At 49.0% G+C, this 18210-nt stretch overlaps 1 protein-coding gene across 1 annotated transcript; it reads left to right on the top strand.

Annotated features, from left to right (window-relative positions):
* The first annotated feature begins 340 nt into the window (after nucleotides 1-340).
* On the top strand, nucleotides 341-4364 carry LOC139832765 (uncharacterized). The gene is made up of 6 exons (XM_071822606.1): nucleotides 341-844; nucleotides 922-2376; nucleotides 3508-3677; nucleotides 3770-3880; nucleotides 3964-4135; nucleotides 4227-4364. The coding sequence occupies exons 1-6, from the start codon at nucleotides 638-640 to the stop codon at nucleotides 4362-4364; spliced, it is 2253 nt and encodes a 750-aa protein (XP_071678707.1). The 5' UTR covers nucleotides 341-637.
* The last annotated feature ends 13846 nt before the right edge of the window (nucleotides 4365-18210 follow it).

The following is an 18210-nucleotide window of genomic DNA, read 5'->3' as shown; positions in this document are numbered from 1 at the left end:
GTGTAATTAGTTAGTTTGTATTTAGTTAGTTTGTATTTAATTAGTTAGTTAGTATAGTTAGCGTAATTGAACCGGATGCCGATACCGGCCCTCTCCCTCTCCTCTCCCTCTCGCCGAGGGAAGTTGCGGCGTCGGGGGTGTTCGCGAGAGGGAGAACACCCCTCTTCTCTCCCTCTCGCGAACACCCCCGACGCCGCAACTTTTTTCTCCTCTACCTCTGAAACGTCGCAACTTCCCTCTCCCTCTCCCTCTCGCCGACACCAGTCGCCGACACCCTCACGCGCCCTCTCCCTTTCGCAAACACCCCTCTTCTCTCCCTCTCGTGAACACCCCCGACGCCGCAACTTCCCTCCCTCTCGCAAACAACCGACACCCTCTCCCTCTCGCAAATACCAGTCGCCGACACCCTCTCCCTCTCGCAACCAACCGACGTCGATACCCTCTTCCTCTCGCAACCAACCGACGTCGATACCCTCTTCCTCACGTGAGCATTGTCGAGATCCTCTCCTTGAGCCTACCCCATCCGTGGTTAGGGTTAGGGTTTGGGTAGTGTTTGGTTAGGGTTAGTGTTTGATTAAGTTTAGGGTTTGGTTAGGGTTAGAACATGTACTTATCGATTTAATTTTTTGCAGAAACAATGGATCCATTCGAAATCCGTCGAGACTTGGAACAGGAAGACCTATTCGAGGACATAATCCGCGATGGTCCAGAAGCCGACCGAGAAGACCGCGGCTCCGGTGATGGAGAAGACCGCGGCTCCGGTGATAGAGAAGCCGACGGCTCCGGTGATGGAGAAGCCGACGGCTCCGATGATGGAGAAGCCGACGGCTCCGGTCATGGCGAGGTATACGATCAGTTGAGGCATTAATGGAATTCTATATGTACATATGTATATAAATTAACTGATTTTTATTCTCTTAGGCCTCCGAAGATAAGTTGGAGAAACGAGGCCCGGCAAAGAAATTGGGCAAAAAAGACCACTTCAACATTGAAGCTATATCACCGAAAGGCCAACCGGTGGCACCCGCGAGTGTCAGAGTGACATTTAAGAATCAGTGCGGAGTTCTGGTTAGAGATCGTCTCCCGATCACTATTAGAGAATGGAACAAGACCAAGAATGTGTCCGAAGATCAGGTTGCCGATAGGTACAAGAACACACTTTTTGACGACCTCATGTCACATTTCACTTTGCCAGATTTGGGATCGGACTCTGAGAATGCCAAGCAGAGGGCGCTAGTGAAGAAATGGGCTCTGCAGAAGATGGGGGAACTTTTCCGGGCGTATAAGAACCGGTTATGGTCAGCTTATAAGGCCGAGAAGAAGCCTCCAGTATTCGAAAACTATCTAGCGAAGCAGGAGCATAACTGGGAAGAATTTGTGCAGTACAAAGAATCAGAGGAGGCTGTGAACCTGTCAAAGAAAAACAAGAAGAATGCAAGCGAAAAGAAATATCACCATCATACGGGCCGAGGGGGCTACGAAGTAGCCATGCCTAAGTGGGATGCACAAGAGGCTGAGATGAAGCTGAATGGGATCACTCCAGAACCTGAGCGAGAAGGATGGGACACTAGGGCTCGAAATTGGTTCCTTGGGCATGGCTGTGAGTATGACATGAAGACAGGGAACCTTGTTGAAAGTGACAGCAAGGTTAGGGTACCCAGGGCAAAATGGATTGAAGTGACGGCTGCTATTAAAGCGGGAAAACTGAAGTTTGCTCCCGATAGAGAGAAAGACTTGCTGACGCTTGTCCTCGGTAATCCTGAGAAGGGAGGACGAACAAGAGGCTACGGCCCTAGTGTTCCGTGGGCGCTTGGGTTTCCGAATGACGCGGAGACTTATAGAAGCCGAGCGAGAGCAAAACAACGCGACCTGGAGGTGCAGAATGACCGGATGGCTGAGTTCCAACGGCAACTAGACCAGCAGAAGCGGGAGATTCAGCAGCAGCAGCGGGAGATTGATGAACTTAAAGGACATCGCCAGCCAGATAATACCGCCGGCATATCTCAGCGACGAGACAGCAGCGTGGCCGACTCGGAGGCCCCGCCTACACGGATGATGATAGATGCCGGTCCTGGCGACCCCTTGGATGGAATCAAGGAGCAAACACCTTGTGATCTCCATGAGGTGTTCAGGAAGGTGTCTGTTAAGGTGGCGGTCGGCTATGTCTTACCGGCATTTGGACCTGAAGGTGAGCCGGCAACATGGCATGGCAATCAGATTCCAGCTGGCTATGCTCGTGTCGGGGTGGATTCAGTTGTACCGTCGTGGGAGACATTGGTGCTCGAAATCCCTGGAGGTGATGGGGGGCTTACACTCAGAGAGGTGCTGGGAGAAATCATTCTCTGGGAAAAGAAAAACATCAGGCTGCCAGGCTGGGTAGCCCCTAGTACCAGTCGTCCCAAAGAGGTCACCATCACCTCCTCCAGGTGATCGCAGGCCACCATCACCTCGTCCCTGCGATCACATGTCGCCACCATCACCCCATGGGTACGACCACGACATCCGTAGTCCATCTCCATCTCCAGCGCCGCCGCCTGCGCCCACTAAGACTCGGAATGCACCCAGCCGGAAGCGTTTCAAGAGTCCTGTCCGCAAGCGGTCGCCCCTCCCAACAGTACCAAAGGTTCCTCCCCCCGTCCTTACGATCGTACTAAAGAGGAAAATGAGGCCATTGTAAAGAAACACGTGCATGAACAGCTTCATAAGGAAAAACCTCCAGCGCCAGCGCCATACACCGAGAAGCAAAAAGCATATGCTCTTGATTTTCTGAACACATCATCGCAATATGACTTACACGAGAAGAAGGATGACTACACACGCACACTTGCGAGGGTAATTGAGGACAAGGGCACTGCTAAGAAGAAGGATAGTGCTAGCACGAGCAAATCATCAGCTAGAAGTGTAGCCGGGAAGAAATCAAGTTCAACAAGTGCACCCCTCAAGGCCAAGCAAGCAGCGACCACGGGCACAAACAGACAGGAAGTTCCCCAGCTCGGAGAACAGGCCAAACAATCGATCCCACCACTCAAAGTGTTAGATGTTCCCTCGGTGTACCAGGAACATGGTGATTTCGATATGGAAGCAGCTGCGGCGCTAGCGGCTCAAGTTGGCTGTACCGTGGAGGAATTGCTGAGTGCCCGTGATGCAGTACTACCCATTGCTGATATAGCTCCTAAATTTGTCTACGGGGCCGACTTGGTCAGCAAAGAGCGGCTGCATAAACTGCCAACGCATATGCGGAATTTGCATCAGTGGTACCTTGATGCGTGCAAGGAGAACACAAGTTACATCGTGGCGGATATCCCAGAAGATTATTACTTCCGAAAGGAGGAGATCCATATTGAGATGAATGAACTCTGGCAGTTATTCAATTTAGACTCCCTCGACAAATCTCTCATGAGTTGCTACTGCTTGTAAGTTGTTAACTACATATAAGTTCATGTTCATTCAGTTGTTCCTGTTCATTGCATATACTCATTATATCTTATGTGTTCTCTTATGCGGTAGAAGATCTTTGAATGCAGAAGTAATAAGATGTTCAATGTTGGGTTTGTTGACCCAGATAAAGTACATCATGACACGGTAAAGAATAATGCCGAAGAAACGGGGGTAAACCTACTAAGGTTTATAGGGGAGCAAAGCTTCTGTGATTCAATACTGTTTCCTTACAACTACAGGTGAGAGTCTTACTGATCTGTTGTGCACATTCAATTTTTCTTACTCGATGTTATGTGTAATTCATGACGTATATATATATAAACATGTGCAGTTTCCACTGGATTCTGCTAAATATTCAAGTTGATAAGGGAATAGTTGAAGTAAGAGACCCACTGAGTAGAGGCCTGGACGGGTTCCGCGACTTGCAGAAGATTCTCCAGACGTAATTTCAATCATTGCCGCGCTATATCTTTCGTGAGATATCAATTAATTATCCACTCATTCAATCATTCTTTTGCCTGGCAGGTGTTGGAGAGCTTTGAAGAAACATCATAAGGACATTACCTTGGCAGAGAAGCTAACATTTACTCCTGTACCGTGCCCCCAGCAGCCACAAGGGACGAATCTATGTGGATACTACGTTTGCGAGTCCATTCGCATGTTAACCACTGAGAAGCAGAACAATAATAAATTCGACGTGAGCAATAACATTCACAACTTTATTTATTATCGTCAATATTTCGTTATCAAAATTGATATAGTCATACTCATCTCATTTTCGTATATAGGTCGACTACATGCGGGACATACTCCAACCAAAGGAACACCTAATAGGAATCGCCGAGGAACTGGCGGGACTTTTGGTTAGACAAGTATTAAACAACAAAGGCTTGTTTAGTCCAAATGGATGCTCTACCTCCAAATAGACGGTCGCGACAAAAGGCCCTTACCACCCGCGACATTAGGCCTGTTTTCCACTAGTGGTAGTGCGCCTTGAGAATGAAGACGGAGATGCGTTACCAAACGCCTGGAACATCGAGCATCTTCGAAAGTTCTATCCGTGACACCAGTCACGGTACGAACTGGGTCAGCCCATCTTTACGAGCTCCCCGAGCCACGATGGTGCTGTGCGCGCCCTTCGCCAACTAGACCTCACAGTAAGCGTTGACACCCCGTGTCCGTGTGAGTTTTCTGCCCTCCCCGAGGGAGCCCCGTGCACTTGACGCGGTGGCTGGTTTTTTGCTTTTTTGAGGCCTCCTCAGACCCCGTGCACCTATCGCGGCGGATGTATTACGTGCCACCACATCTAATGTGCTCTTACCATATTCGAAAGCATAAAACCTTTTCAAAAATGTACTATGTGCCACCACATCTAATGTACTCTCGCCATAGCCAAACAAATCTCTTTGAGAAAACCCTCTTACATTCTAGAGTACCCCTCTGACGTGCACCACTCGAGCGGGGGCTGGGCACGGTGTCCTATCCGGGATCAGCCCCTAAGGCCTCAAGCCTGGATTACTGAGCTCTGGTTTCGGGGTCGCTACCCATCACGGCCACCTCACCAAGGTACTTGGGCGCTGGATATCTCGAGCACCACACGCACGGGAACCAAAGAATATAGAGTGCATGTGAAAATGGACACTGGGGCATCCTCCATGGGGAACCGATAGTGCTCCATCAAGGTGGAAAATGGACACTAGGGCATCCTCTATGAGGAACCGATAGTGCTCCATTGCAAGGTGGAAAATGGACACTAGGGCATCCTCTATGAGGAACCGATAGTGCTCCATCGCGGGAACCATGGACGCTTAAGTTACCTGCTCGAGGAACTGACAGTGCTACCATTACAAGACGTCCCTCGTAGAGGATCTGGGATAAGTTCCTTTGCGGGGGCACCTCGCTTCAAAGATAAGTTTCCTCTGCCTCCTACTCTCGCAAACGTTTTGCGTGGTTCTTATGCGCTCTTGTCCCTTCTAAGCATACTATCGGGGGACTCCGAGGCACACCCTCGCGAGTTACATCAGCTACCTTGCCTGGAAAGTGGCAAGTGATTGGTCGTGATTAGACTAATTGCTATGTTGCTTTGACCGGAGGATAGCCTCCGAGACGATATGTGGCTCGACACAATGACGTACAGAACCTCCACGAGGGTTGGGAGAGCACACTAACAGGAAATGATTTCATTCAAAAGCATATGCATATTACAGATCACGCCCCTCGGGCAAAGGTCTACAATATCTTACAGCTAATTACACCCCCTTCACTAGAAGGAGTACACCCTTTCCTCCTATGGCAGGGTCCAGCCCCTCCATGAGCAAGAGCAACCACCCGCCGGGTGGATCTTTGGTGGGAACTCACCGGTCCAACAGGAAGGAATGAATGGCGACGCGGAGACCGGAGCTGTCCCAGACGCTCACGGAGAAATCTCCTTCACCGAGGTAACAGAGCCTCAGGCTATACCCGCGGCAAAGTCCGTTCTACTAGACAAAGCTCCTCCATCCCAGCGCCAGGAGCAAGACCCCCTTCGCGGGACCCTCGGCGGTGACGTGCCAATGGCGCCGACCTACGGGATGGTGCAGCCTCGCACCGCACGGCATCTCGCGAAGAGACTCAAGTGCAAAACGCTCGGGCAGACGGAGCCTCCTGTCCCAATCAGGAGCATCAAGCCTGACGCGGAGGTCCCAACTGCTTCGAGACCCGACCATCTCAGGCTTCTCCTTCCTCGAGCAAGACGGAGCCAGATCTGGAGCCAAATCCGGACTTGGTGCCGGAGCGGCACGCCGGCGGCGAGGTGTCTTGTCTCGGCTCCCGCAAGGACGGCCGTGCGGCCGCTTCGCTGGCAGAGATTCGCCATCCCCCGCTAGCGCCGACAACGACGCTTCTCCAACACGGCCGCCACGGCCGCCTATGCCTGCGCCTCGACCGCCACGCTTCCCGCTCCCGGGAGGGCGGCCTCGAGGCCTCTTCACCACAGGATCCGCGCCTTCCGGCGCGGTGGGAGCCTTGCCCTTCACTGAGATTGAAGACCTCCTTGGCGGCATCTGGTGGTAGGGAGTGGAAGAAGAAGAGTGGGGAGTGGGGAAGGCGATGAACCTTCTCCCCTCCTTATACCTGGGACGATGGGTGTGCTGGCTATTCAATCGCTATGCATTAATCACCGGGAGGCGCTACGCGCCCCAATAACTCTGCGCGCTACCACAAGGTCGCGTCTTGTCACGCTACGGTTTTCAAACCAGTGGCGGGAGATCTTCTGCCGTTTGGAGCGCACGGATCAGATGCAATCCACTGCTCTGACCGGCGGACCCACGCGAAGAGACTTGTGCCAGCAACTGTTGGCCACTTGCCCCTTCATGGCCATCAACGGCCACGTACGGGACAAGTGCTCGGGGGCTACTGTGGGATCCCTGGCAACTAGGGTGCCATGAACCTACAGTTGCTGGGCCCATAGCGGCTACTCAGAAACAATCACTCGAGGAGGCTACTCCCGAGTGAGGCTCCACGAGGTGTAAAACCCTCATGGAGACGTACGGCAGGAGCGGAAGACAGGCTCGGGGAGGAACTCCCTCGCGGAGGTCCCCGAGCCACCAGCCTCTCCACATCGGAGATCCCCTTCGGAGACAATAATTTCAACCAAGGGAGCATCGGATGCCTCCCTCGCAGGCCCCGCCCGCAAGGACGAGGAGAACGTGCTGCTGAAGCTATGGGACAAACCGGCCGGATGCTGTTGACGCCGAGGCTGAGCCCAAAGCTCCGTCCCGAGGAGATGGTCCTCCCTTACCACTTTGGTGCAACGACCGGCTCGTCGAGGACCAAGCCACCAAGGCCATGTCTTTGCCACTTTGCTGTAAAGACGGGATGGATGGCACAAGTTGCCATAGAAGGCGTCACCGCCAACCTCAGCACCTGCCATGGACCGACACTTTAATCGACCATGGACTAGGTCTATCCTTTAAAGGGAGGGGGCATTTCCTGCCCTCAGTTTGCAGATGTGGAAACCCTTCCCCCTCAAGATATTTCAGGGGAAGAGGACCAGCTCCCCTATATAAGGACTAGCCTTGCTAGCGTAGAGGGGGACGATCTGAGGGATCTAAAACCCTAGAACCTCTGTACGGTCATCTTCTCCACAAAGATCGGCAATACAACCACCAAAGCAGGAAGTAGGGGTTTTACCTCTTCGAGGGCCCTGAACCTGGGTAACTGCTATGTCACAATCTGTAGTGCCATCATCGGGAAGGCGTCGACGTGATCCTGAGTCCCCAGTGTTCGAACCTCTCGGGTTCGGCGATACCCGTGTTCCTTCGTGGACACGAATCTCTGGTAGCAGCTTGCCATGTGCCAGCAGCGGGAGAATGAAACTGACTGGGAGTACTTAACCCGGTGGAGTGCAACGAGGAACTCCTGCGTAGGAGTGATAGAAGCCTAGGCCATCAGTTAGTTTTGCAATGGCTACCGACGTGGATCCACGTTATGGCGCAGGCTGCAAAGGAACATGCCGCTCACTCTGGCGGATATGATCCGGGTGGCAGATAGCTATGCACTGGGTGATCCCACTCAGCCGGCATTCATGACCGATCCAATGCCAAGATATCCCCCTCGTCAAGAATTCCGGAACAACAACAACAACAACAACAAGAGAATGGAAGATTTCCCGGATAGAAGATATGGCCCGCAGCATGTGGCTGCAGTAACTCAAGACCAGCCTAAAGCCGGCAGCAGCCAGCGACAGAAAACTGGTGGCCAACAGTGGAATGGCTCGAAGAAGCAGTGGGGAGGCAAGAAGCAGTGGCAGGACATGCCAAAGTACACTTTCGATATGATGCTCGATCAGCCCTGCAGTTTTCACACTCCGAACCCGAGCAAGCCGGCGAACCACACAACCCGGCAGTGCTTGTGGATGTCGCGGGTCGGCAAAGAAGATGTTACCAAGTTACCTCCTCCACCTCCGCTCACTGGAGCGAACACCCAGAGCTTGCCAGCTCAGCCGGCTTATCCCGTTAACCGGGGTCAGCCAGAAGCAGTCAATCAAGTCTACAACAACAACAACAACAACAACAACAACAATGCCCATGCCGGCATAGGCCATAATCATTATGAAGATCCGGATCAAATGTATGTGGTCTTTGTGACCGAACCAACCGACCGGCAAAGTCAATAACGGCGGTCCATGGAAGTAAATGCTGTTATGCCGGCAGTACCCCGGTTCATGCCCTGGTCAGAACAGGACCTCGGTTGGTCTCAGAGGAACCACCCAAAAGTGATGCCGAATCCGGGCGGCTATGCTTTGGTTTTGGACCCGATTCTCTTCGGGCCAAATATTAAGGTAAAGTTCAGCAAGGTCTTGATTCACAACGGCAGCAGCATCAACATCATGTACCGGGACACAATGCACAAACTCGGCGTCACCGAGAATATGCTGGACCCAAGCCGGACGACTTTTCATGGCATTGTGCCGGGGCTCTCATGTGCCCCAATGGGCAAAGTCCGGGTTGACGTGCTGTTCGGCGCCCGGGATAACTGCCGGGTTGAAAACATTTTGTTTGAGGTGGTCGACCTCGCCAGCCCATACCATGCATTGTTGGGAAGGCCGGCATTAGCCAAGTTCATGGCCTCCACTCATATTGCATATCTGAAGATGAAGATGCCGGGCCCAAATGGGGTCATCACCGTGACAGGCAACTACATGACCTCCATGGACAGTGCCTCTGCCGGATCCCCCTTGGCCGAATCTCTTGTCATTGCTGAGGAGAAGAAAAGAATGCAAACTGCTGTTGCGCAGGCATAGTCAGCCCATCTCGGCATGCCGGGAATGAGTAACCGCTTGGTGGGACGGCTTTCAAGCCGTCAAATGAAACAAAATCGATCGTGCTTGGTCTGGAATACCCAGAGCGCACCATCCTCATCGGTGTCGGGCTGAGCGACAAACAGGAAAGCGTGCTCGTCGACTTCCTCCGTGAGAATCGGAACATCTTTGCATTGTCTGCTCAAGACCTACCAGGTGTGCCGAGGGAGTTGGCTGAGCACTCACTTCATGTTCGGAAAGACGCTAAGCCGGTGAAGCAGCCCTTGCGCCGCTTTGCTGAAGATAGAAGGAAGATCATTGGTGAAGAGGTAGCCAAGCTGATGGCTGCCGGCTTCATCATGGAAGTGTTGCACCCGGACTGGTTGGCAAACCCGGTCCTGGTGGAGAAGAAAAAAGAAGAGAACCCAAACATTGCTAAAGTTTGGCGTATGTGCATCGATTACACGCATCTGAACAAAGCGTGTCCTAAGGATCCATTTCCTTTACCTAGGATTGATCAAGTGATCGATTCTACTGCCGGCTGTGAATTGTTGTCTTTCCTTGATGCATATTCTGTTGGAGATATGCCCAAGAGGCAATAATAAAGTGGTTATTATATATCTTTGTGTTTATGATAAATGTTTGCATATCATGCTATAATTGTATTAACCGAAACATTGATACATGTGTGTTATGTAAACAACAAGGAGTCCCTAGTAAGCCTCTTGTATAACTAGCTTGTTGATTAATAGATGATTATGGTTTCGTGATCATGAACATTGGATGTTATTAATAACAAGGTTATGTCATTAGTTGAATGATATAATGGACACACACCCAAATGAGCGTAGCATAAGATCAAGTCATTAAGTTCAGTTTGCTATAAGCTTTCGATACATAGTTACCTAGTCCTTCGACCATGAGATCATATAAATCACTTACACCGGAAGGGTGCTTTGATTACATCAAACACCACTGCGTAAATGGGTGGTTATAAAGATGGGATTAAGTATTCGGAAAGTGTGAGTTGAGGCATATGGATCAATAGTGGGATTTGTCCATCCTGATGACGGATAGATACACTCTGGGCCCTCTCGGTGGCACGTCGTCTGAATAGCTTGCAAGCATGTGATTAAGATCACAAGAGATGACATACCACGGTACGAGTAAAGAGTACTTGTCGGTAACGAGGTTGAACAAGGTATGGAGATACCTATGATCGAACCTCGGACAAGTAAAGTATCGCGTGACAAAGGGAATCGGTATCGTATGTAAATGGTTCAATCGATCATTAAGTCATCGTTGAATATGTGGGAGCCATTATGGATCTCCAGATCCCGCTATTGGTTATTGCTCGGAGAGGAGTCTCGACCATGTCTGCATAGTTCGCGAACCGTAGGGTGACGCGCTTAAGGTTCAATGTCGCATAAGTAGATTTGAATATGGTATGGAGACGAAGTTTGTTCGGAGTCTCGGATGGGATCCAGGACGTCACGAGGAGGTCCGGAATAGTCCGGAGAATAAGATTCATATAAGGGAAGTTGATTTCTAGGTTTCGGAAAAGTTCGGGATTTTTCCGGTGGATGACCGGGAAGGTTCTAGAAGGTTCCGGGGGTCCCACCAGTGGGCCCACGACCCTAGGAGGCCTAGCATGGGCCGAGGGGGTGCTCCCTAGCCTAATGGGCCAGGGGCACATGCCCCTCAAGGCCCAGCCGGCCAACCCCTAGGGTTTCCCTAGGGGGGATCAACTTGGGGGGGAAGAAATCCCTCTTCCCCCCCTTGGCCGCCGCCCCCCTCCCTAACCCTAGATGGGAAAGGGGGCCACCCCACCGACCTGGCCCCCTATATAAAGAGGGGAGGGGGTGGCCGGCCAGCCCCCCATCCATTGTCCCCTCCTCTGGCCGCCTCTCTCCTCCACCATACGCTGCTCCGGCTTAGGCGAAGCCCTGCAGCTTTTCTTCCTCCACCACCACCACCACGCCGTCGTGCTGTTGGAACTTGGAGGAGATCTACCACACCTCCGCTGCCCGCTGGAACGGGGAGAGGACGGGCTTCATCGACACCGTACGTGCGACCGAGTACGGAAGTGCTGCCGGATTGCAGCACCGGGACGATCATCTACACCAACAACGAGATTAATCTCGTAGGCTTTGGAATCTTCGAGGGTTAGTCTCATCTCCATCTCGTTGCTCCGATCTTGTAGATTAGATCTTGGCTTTTCCATAGATTAGATCTTGGATTTATTCGTCTTTGCGGTAGGAAAATTTTTGTTTTCCATGCAACGAACCCTTCAGTGGTATCAGAGCCGTGTCTATGCATAGATCTGTTGCACGAGTAGAACACAATGGTTTTGTGGGCGGTGTTGCTTTTGTTGCTTTTTGATATGTGTACTTTGCATCTTGCGGGATGGTGGGATGAAGCTGCCCGGGCTAACTTTACATGACCGCGTTCATGAGATTTGCTCCACGCTTGACATGCAACTTGTATTGCATAAGTGGCTTTGCGGGTGTCTGTCTCTCCCTCCATAGTTTAGATGCAATTTGCTCTTTCAATTAGCATCACTAGCAACACTGTTGTGGTTCATGTTCGTAGGTAGATTGGATCTTACTCGAAAACCCTAAACCACGTAAAATATGCAAACCAAATTAGAGACGTCTAACTTGTTTTTGCAGGGTTTGGTGATGTGATATGGCCATAATGTGATGATGATTATATTTGATGTATGAGATGTTCATTATTGTATTATGGCAACCGGCAGGAGCCTAATGGTTGTCTTTAATTTTTGTTAAAGACCTGCGTGTCTATTCATCATGTAATAGCTTTATTTCAAGTAGTTATTATAGTAGCTATAAGTGATGGACAACCATGAAGCGGCGCCACTGACCTTGACGCCATGCTGGTGATGATGGAGATCATGTCCGTGCTTTGGAGATGGAGATCAAAAGCACAAGAAGAAAGGCCATATCATATCACGCATTATGAATTGCATGTGATGTTAATCCTTTTCATGCATCTTATGTTGCTTAGATCGCGACGGTAGCATTATAAGATGATCCCTCTCACTAAATATCAAGATAATTAAGTGTTCATCCTTAGTATGCACCGTTGCTAAGACTTGTCGTTTCGAAGCATCTCGTGATGATCGGGTGTGATAGACTCTACATGTGCATACAACGGGTGCAAGCCAGATTTGCACACGCGGATACTAAGGTTGCCTTGACGAGCCTAGCATGTGCAGACATGGTCTCGGAACACAGGATACCGAAAGGTAGAGCATGAGTCATATGAATGATATGATGAACACTTTGAGTGTTCGCCTTTGAAGCTACATCTTTTCTCGTGAAGATCGGACTTGGTGTAGTGGATTTGGTTCGTGTGATCACTAAGACAATGCGAGGGATGTTGTTTTGAGTGGGAGTTCACCTAGTTAATTTAAGAATTAAAATTTGAACTCAATTTATCATAAACTTAGTCTAAACTCTTTGCAAATATGTTGTAGATCATGGCGCCCACCTCCATCAGTTTTAACCAGTTCCTAGAGAAAGAAAAGCGTAAAAGCAATGGTAGCAACTTCACTGATTGGTTCCGTCATGTGAGGATCTTCCTCAATGGTGGAAATCTGCAATTTGTGCTCGAAGCACCGCTCGGTCCCCCACCTCTACCTGTGGTATCCGAGGACATAAGAAATGTTTATGAGTCTCGGGTTACTCAGTACTCTCAAGTTCAGTGTGCCATCCTATGCAGCCTGGAAGCAGAGCTTCAAAAACGTTTTGAGCACCACGATCCTTATGAGCTGATCAATGAGTTGAGAACTATCTTTGAAACTCATGCGGCCGTGGAATGCTATGAAGCCTCGAAACACTTCTTTAGTTGCATGATGGAAGAGGGCAGCTCCGTTGGTGAGCACATGCTCGCTATGTCCGGGCATGCGAAGAAACTCAGTGACTTGGGGATAGTGATTCCTAACAAGCTGGGGATTAATCGTGTCCTCCAATCACTGCCACCTAGTTACAAGAACTTTGTGATGAACTACAATATGCAGAACATGAACAAAGAGTTACCTGAACTCTTCTCCATGCTGAAATCTGCTGAGATTGAGATACAGAAAGAGCACCAAGTGTTGATGGTCAACAAGACCACCAGTTTCAAGAAACAGGGCAAGCCTAACAACAAGGGCAACTTCAAGAAGGGCGGCAAGAAAGCTGTCGCGCCTCCTGAGAAGCCGAAGGCTGGCCCTAAGCCTGATACTGTGTGCTATTACTGCAAGGAGAAGGGGCACTGGAAGCGTAATTGCTCCAAATACTTGGCTGATCTGAAGAGCGGCCTTATCAAGAAGAAAGGTATATTTGATATACATGTTATTGATGTCTATCTTACTGGTTCTCGTAGTAGTGCCTGGGTATTTGATACTGGTTCGGTTGCTCACATTTGTAACTCGAAACAGGAACTACGGAATAAACGAAGCCTGGCGAGGGACGAGGTGACGATGCGCGTTGGAAATGGATCCAAGGTCGATGTGATCGCCGTCGGCACGCTCCCTCTACATCTACCTTCGGGATTAGTTTTAAACCTCAATAATTGTTATTTGGTACCTGCGTTGAGCATGAACATTATATCTGGATCTTGTTTAATGCAAGACGGTTATTCGTTTAAGTCAGAGAATAATGGTTGTTCGATTTATATGAGTAATGTCTTTTATGGCCATGCACCTGAGATGAATGGTTTATTCTTGTTAAATCTCGATAGTAGTGATACACATGTTCATAACGTTGATGCTAAGCGAATTAAATTGAATGATAATTCTACTTATATGTGGCACTGTCGTCTTGGTCATATTGGAGTGAAGCGCATGAAGAAACTCCATTCCGATGGACTTCTTGAGTCACTTGACTTTGAGTCACTTGATAGATGCGAAGCATGTCTAATGGGAAAAATGACTAAGACTCCATTTTCTGGTACAATGGAGCGAGCTACAGACTTGTTGGAAATCATACATACCGATGTGTGCGGACCAATGAGTGTGGCATCGCGCGGTGGTTATCGTTATGTTCTAACCTTCACGGATGATCTGAGTAGATATGGGTATATTTACTTTATGAAACATAAGTCCGAAACTTTCGAGAAGTTTAAGGAATTCCAAAGTGAAGTAGAAAATCAACGTAACAAGAAGATTAAGTTTACGTGTTACGATCATGAGGCGAATATCTGAGTTATGAGTTTGGCATGCATTTAAAGAAATGCGGAATACTTTCACAGTTGACACCGCCGGGAACACCACAGCGCAATGGTGTGTCCGAACGTCGTAATCGAACTCTCTTAGATATGGTTCGTTCTATGATGTCTCTTACCGATTTGGCATTATCGTTTTGGGGTTATGCATTAGAGACAGCCGCATTCACTTTAAATAGGGCACCATCTAAATCCGTTGAAACGACACCGTATGAATTATGGTTTGGAAAGAAACCTAAGCTGTCGTTCCTTAAAGTTTGGGGTTGCGAAGCTTATGTAAAGAAGTTACAACCTGACAAGCTAGAACCCAAAGCGGAGAAGTGCGTCTTCATAGGATACCCTAAAGAAACAATTGGGTACACTTTCTATCACAGATCCGAAGGCAAAATCTTTGTTGCCAAGAACGGGTCCTTTTTTGAGAAGGAGTTTCTAACTAAAGAAGTGACTGGAAGGAAAGTAGAACTCGACGAGGTTACTGAACCTTCTCTCATAGATCAGAGTAGCGCAGTGCCGGAAGATGTTCCTGTACAGCCTGCACTGATAGGAGAGGAAGCAAATGATGATGATCATGAAACTTCGAACGAGGAAACTACTGAACCTCGCAGATCGACGAGGGAGCGTACCACTCCTGATTGGTATGATCCCTGTCTAAATGTCATGATTGTGGATAACAATGATGAAGACCCTGCGACGTATGAAGAAGCAATGATGAGCCCAGATTCCAACAAATGGCAAGAAGCCATGAAATCCGAAATGGGATCCATGTATGATAACCAAGTATGGACTTTGGTAGACTTACCTGATAGCCGCAAGGCTGTCGAGAATAAATGGATCTTCAAGAGGAAAACAGATGCTGATGGTAATATTACTGTCTATAAAGCTCGACTTGTCGCAAAGGGGTTCCGACAAATTCAAGGAGTTGACTACGATGAGACTTTCTCACCTGTAGCGAAGCTAAAGTCTGTGAGGATTTTGTTAGCAATAGCTGCATTTTTCGATTATGAGATTTGGCAGATGGATGTCAAAACAGCGTTCCTTAATGGTGACATTGAGGAAGAGTTGTATATGATACAACCCAAAGGTTTTGTCGATCCTAAAAATGCTAACAAGGTATGCAAACTTCAGCGTTCCATTTATGGACTGAAGCAAGCATCCCGGAGTTGGAACCGACGCTTTGATAAGGTGATCAAAGACTTCGGGTTTATACAGACTCATGGTGAGGCCTGTATTTACAAGAAAGTGAGTGGGAGCTCTGTAGCGTTCCTGATATTATATGTAGATGACATATTATTGATTGGAAATGATATAGAACTATTGAGCAGCGTTAAAGGTTATTTGAATAAGTGTTTTTCAATGAAAGACCTTGGTGAAGCAGCGTACATTTTAGGCATCAAGATTTATAGAGATAGATCAAGACGCCTAATAGGGCTTTCACAGAGTACATACCTGGACAAGATTCTAAAGAAGTTTAGAATGGATGAAAGCAAGAAAGGGTTCTTGCCTATGTTGCCAGGTAAGGTCTTGAGTAAAACTCAAGGTCCGGCTACGGCAGAAGAAAGAGAGAGGATGAACAAGATCCCCTATGCCTCGGTGAGGCTCTATCATGTATGCCATGCTGTGTACTAGACCGGATATCGCACATGCTGTTAGTTTGACCAGCAGATATCAAAGTGATCCAGGAATGGAACACTGGACAGCGGTCAAGAATATCCTGAAGTACTTGAAAAGGACTAAGGATATGTTTCTTTGTTATGGCGGTGACCAAGAGCTCGTTGTAACCAGTTACACCGATGCAAGTTGGAACACTGATCCTGATGACTCTAAGTCTCAGTCTGGGTACGTGTTTATATTGAATGGTGCTGCAGTAAGCTGGATGAGTTCCAAGCAATGCACGGTGGCGAAGTCTTCAACTGAATCTGAATACATCGCGGCTTCGGAGGCTTCATCGGAAGCGGTATGGATGAAGAGGTTCATTGTTGAGCTTGGTGTGGTTCCTAGTGCATTGGACCCATTAGTCATCTATTGTGACAACATGGGTGCCATCGCCAATGCACAAGAACCAAGGTCACACAAGAAGCTAAAGCATATCAAGCTGCGTTTTCATTCGATTCGCGAGTACATCGAAGATGGTGAAGTAAAGATTTGCAAAGTACACACAGATCTGAATGTGGCAGATCCGTTGACTAAAGCTCTCCCTAGGGCAAAGCATGACCAACACCAGAATGCCATGGGTGTTAGGTACCTTACAATGTAATCTAGATTATTGACTCTAGTGCAAGTGGGAGACTGTTGGAGATATGCCCAAGAGGCAATAATAAAGTGGTTATTATATATCTTTGTGTTTATGATAAATGTTTGCATATCATGCTATAATTGTATTAACCGAAACATTGATACATGTGTGTTATGTAAACAACAAGGAGTCCCTAGTAAGCCTCTTGTATAACTAGCTTGTTGATTAATAGATGATTATGGTTTCGTGATCATGAACATTGGATGTTATTAATAACAAGGTTATGTCATTAGTTGAATGATATAATGGACACACACCCAAATGAGCGTAGCATAAGATCAAGTCATTAAGTTCAGTTTGCTATAAGCTTTCGATACATAGTTACCTAGTCCTTCGACCATGAGATCATATAAATCACTTACACCGGAAGGGTGCTTTGATTACATCAAACACCACTGCGTAAATGGGTGGTTATAAAGATGGGATTAAGTATTCGGAAAGTGTGAGTTGAGGCATATGGATCAATAGTGGGATTTGTCCATCCTGATGACGGATAGATACACTCTGGGCCCTCTCGGTGGCACGTCGTCTGAATAGCTTGCAAGCATGTGATTAAGATCACAAGAGATGACATACCACGGTACGAGTAAAGAGTACTTGTCGGTAACGAGGTTGAACAAGGTATGGAGATACCTATGATCGAACCTCGGACAAGTAAAGTATCTCGTGACAAAGGGAATCGGTATCGTATGTAAATGGTTCAATCGATCATTAAGTCATCGTTGAATATGTGGGAGCCATTATGGATCTCCAGATCCCGCTATTGGTTATTGCTCGGAGAGGAGTCTCGACCATGTCTGCATAGTTCGCGAACCGTAGGGTGACGCGCTTAAGGTTCAATGTCGCATAAGTAGATTTGAATATGGTATGGAGACGAAGTTTGTTCGGAGTCTCGGATGGGATCCAGGACGTCACGAGGAGGTCCGGAATAGTCCGGAGAATAAGATTCATATAAGGGAAGTTGATTTCTAGGTTTCGGAAAAGTTCGGGATTTTTCCGGTGGATGACCGGGAAGGTTCTAGAAGGTTCCGGGGGTCCCACCAGTGGGCCCACGACCCTAGGAGGCCTAGCATGGGCCGAGGGGGTGCTCCCTAGCCTAATGGGCCAGGGGCACATGCCCCTCAAGGCCCAGCTGGCCAACCCCTAGGGTTTCCCTAGGGGGGATCAACTTGGGGGGGAAGAAATCCCTCTTCCCCCCCTTGGCCGCCGCCCCCCCTAACCCTAGATGGGAAAGGGGGGTACCCCACCGACCTGGCCCCCTATATAAAGAGGGGAGGGGGTGGCCGGCCAGCCCCCCATCCATTGTCCCCTCCTCTGGCCGCCTCTCTCCTCCACCATACGTTGCTCCGGCTTAGGCGAAGCCGTGCAGCTTTTCTTCCTCCACCACCACCACCACGCCGTCGTGCTGTTGGAACTTGGAGGAGATCTACCACACCTCCGCTGCCCGCTGGAACGGGGAGAGGACGGGCTT

The sequence above is a fragment of the Lolium perenne genome, chromosome 6, assembly GCF_019359855.2.
Source record: "Lolium perenne isolate Kyuss_39 chromosome 6, Kyuss_2.0, whole genome shotgun sequence".
Lineage (NCBI taxonomy): Eukaryota > Viridiplantae > Streptophyta > Magnoliopsida > Poales > Poaceae > Lolium > Lolium perenne.
Note: the sequence above shows the minus strand (reverse complement) of the source record. Positions and strands in the feature narration are given on the sequence as shown.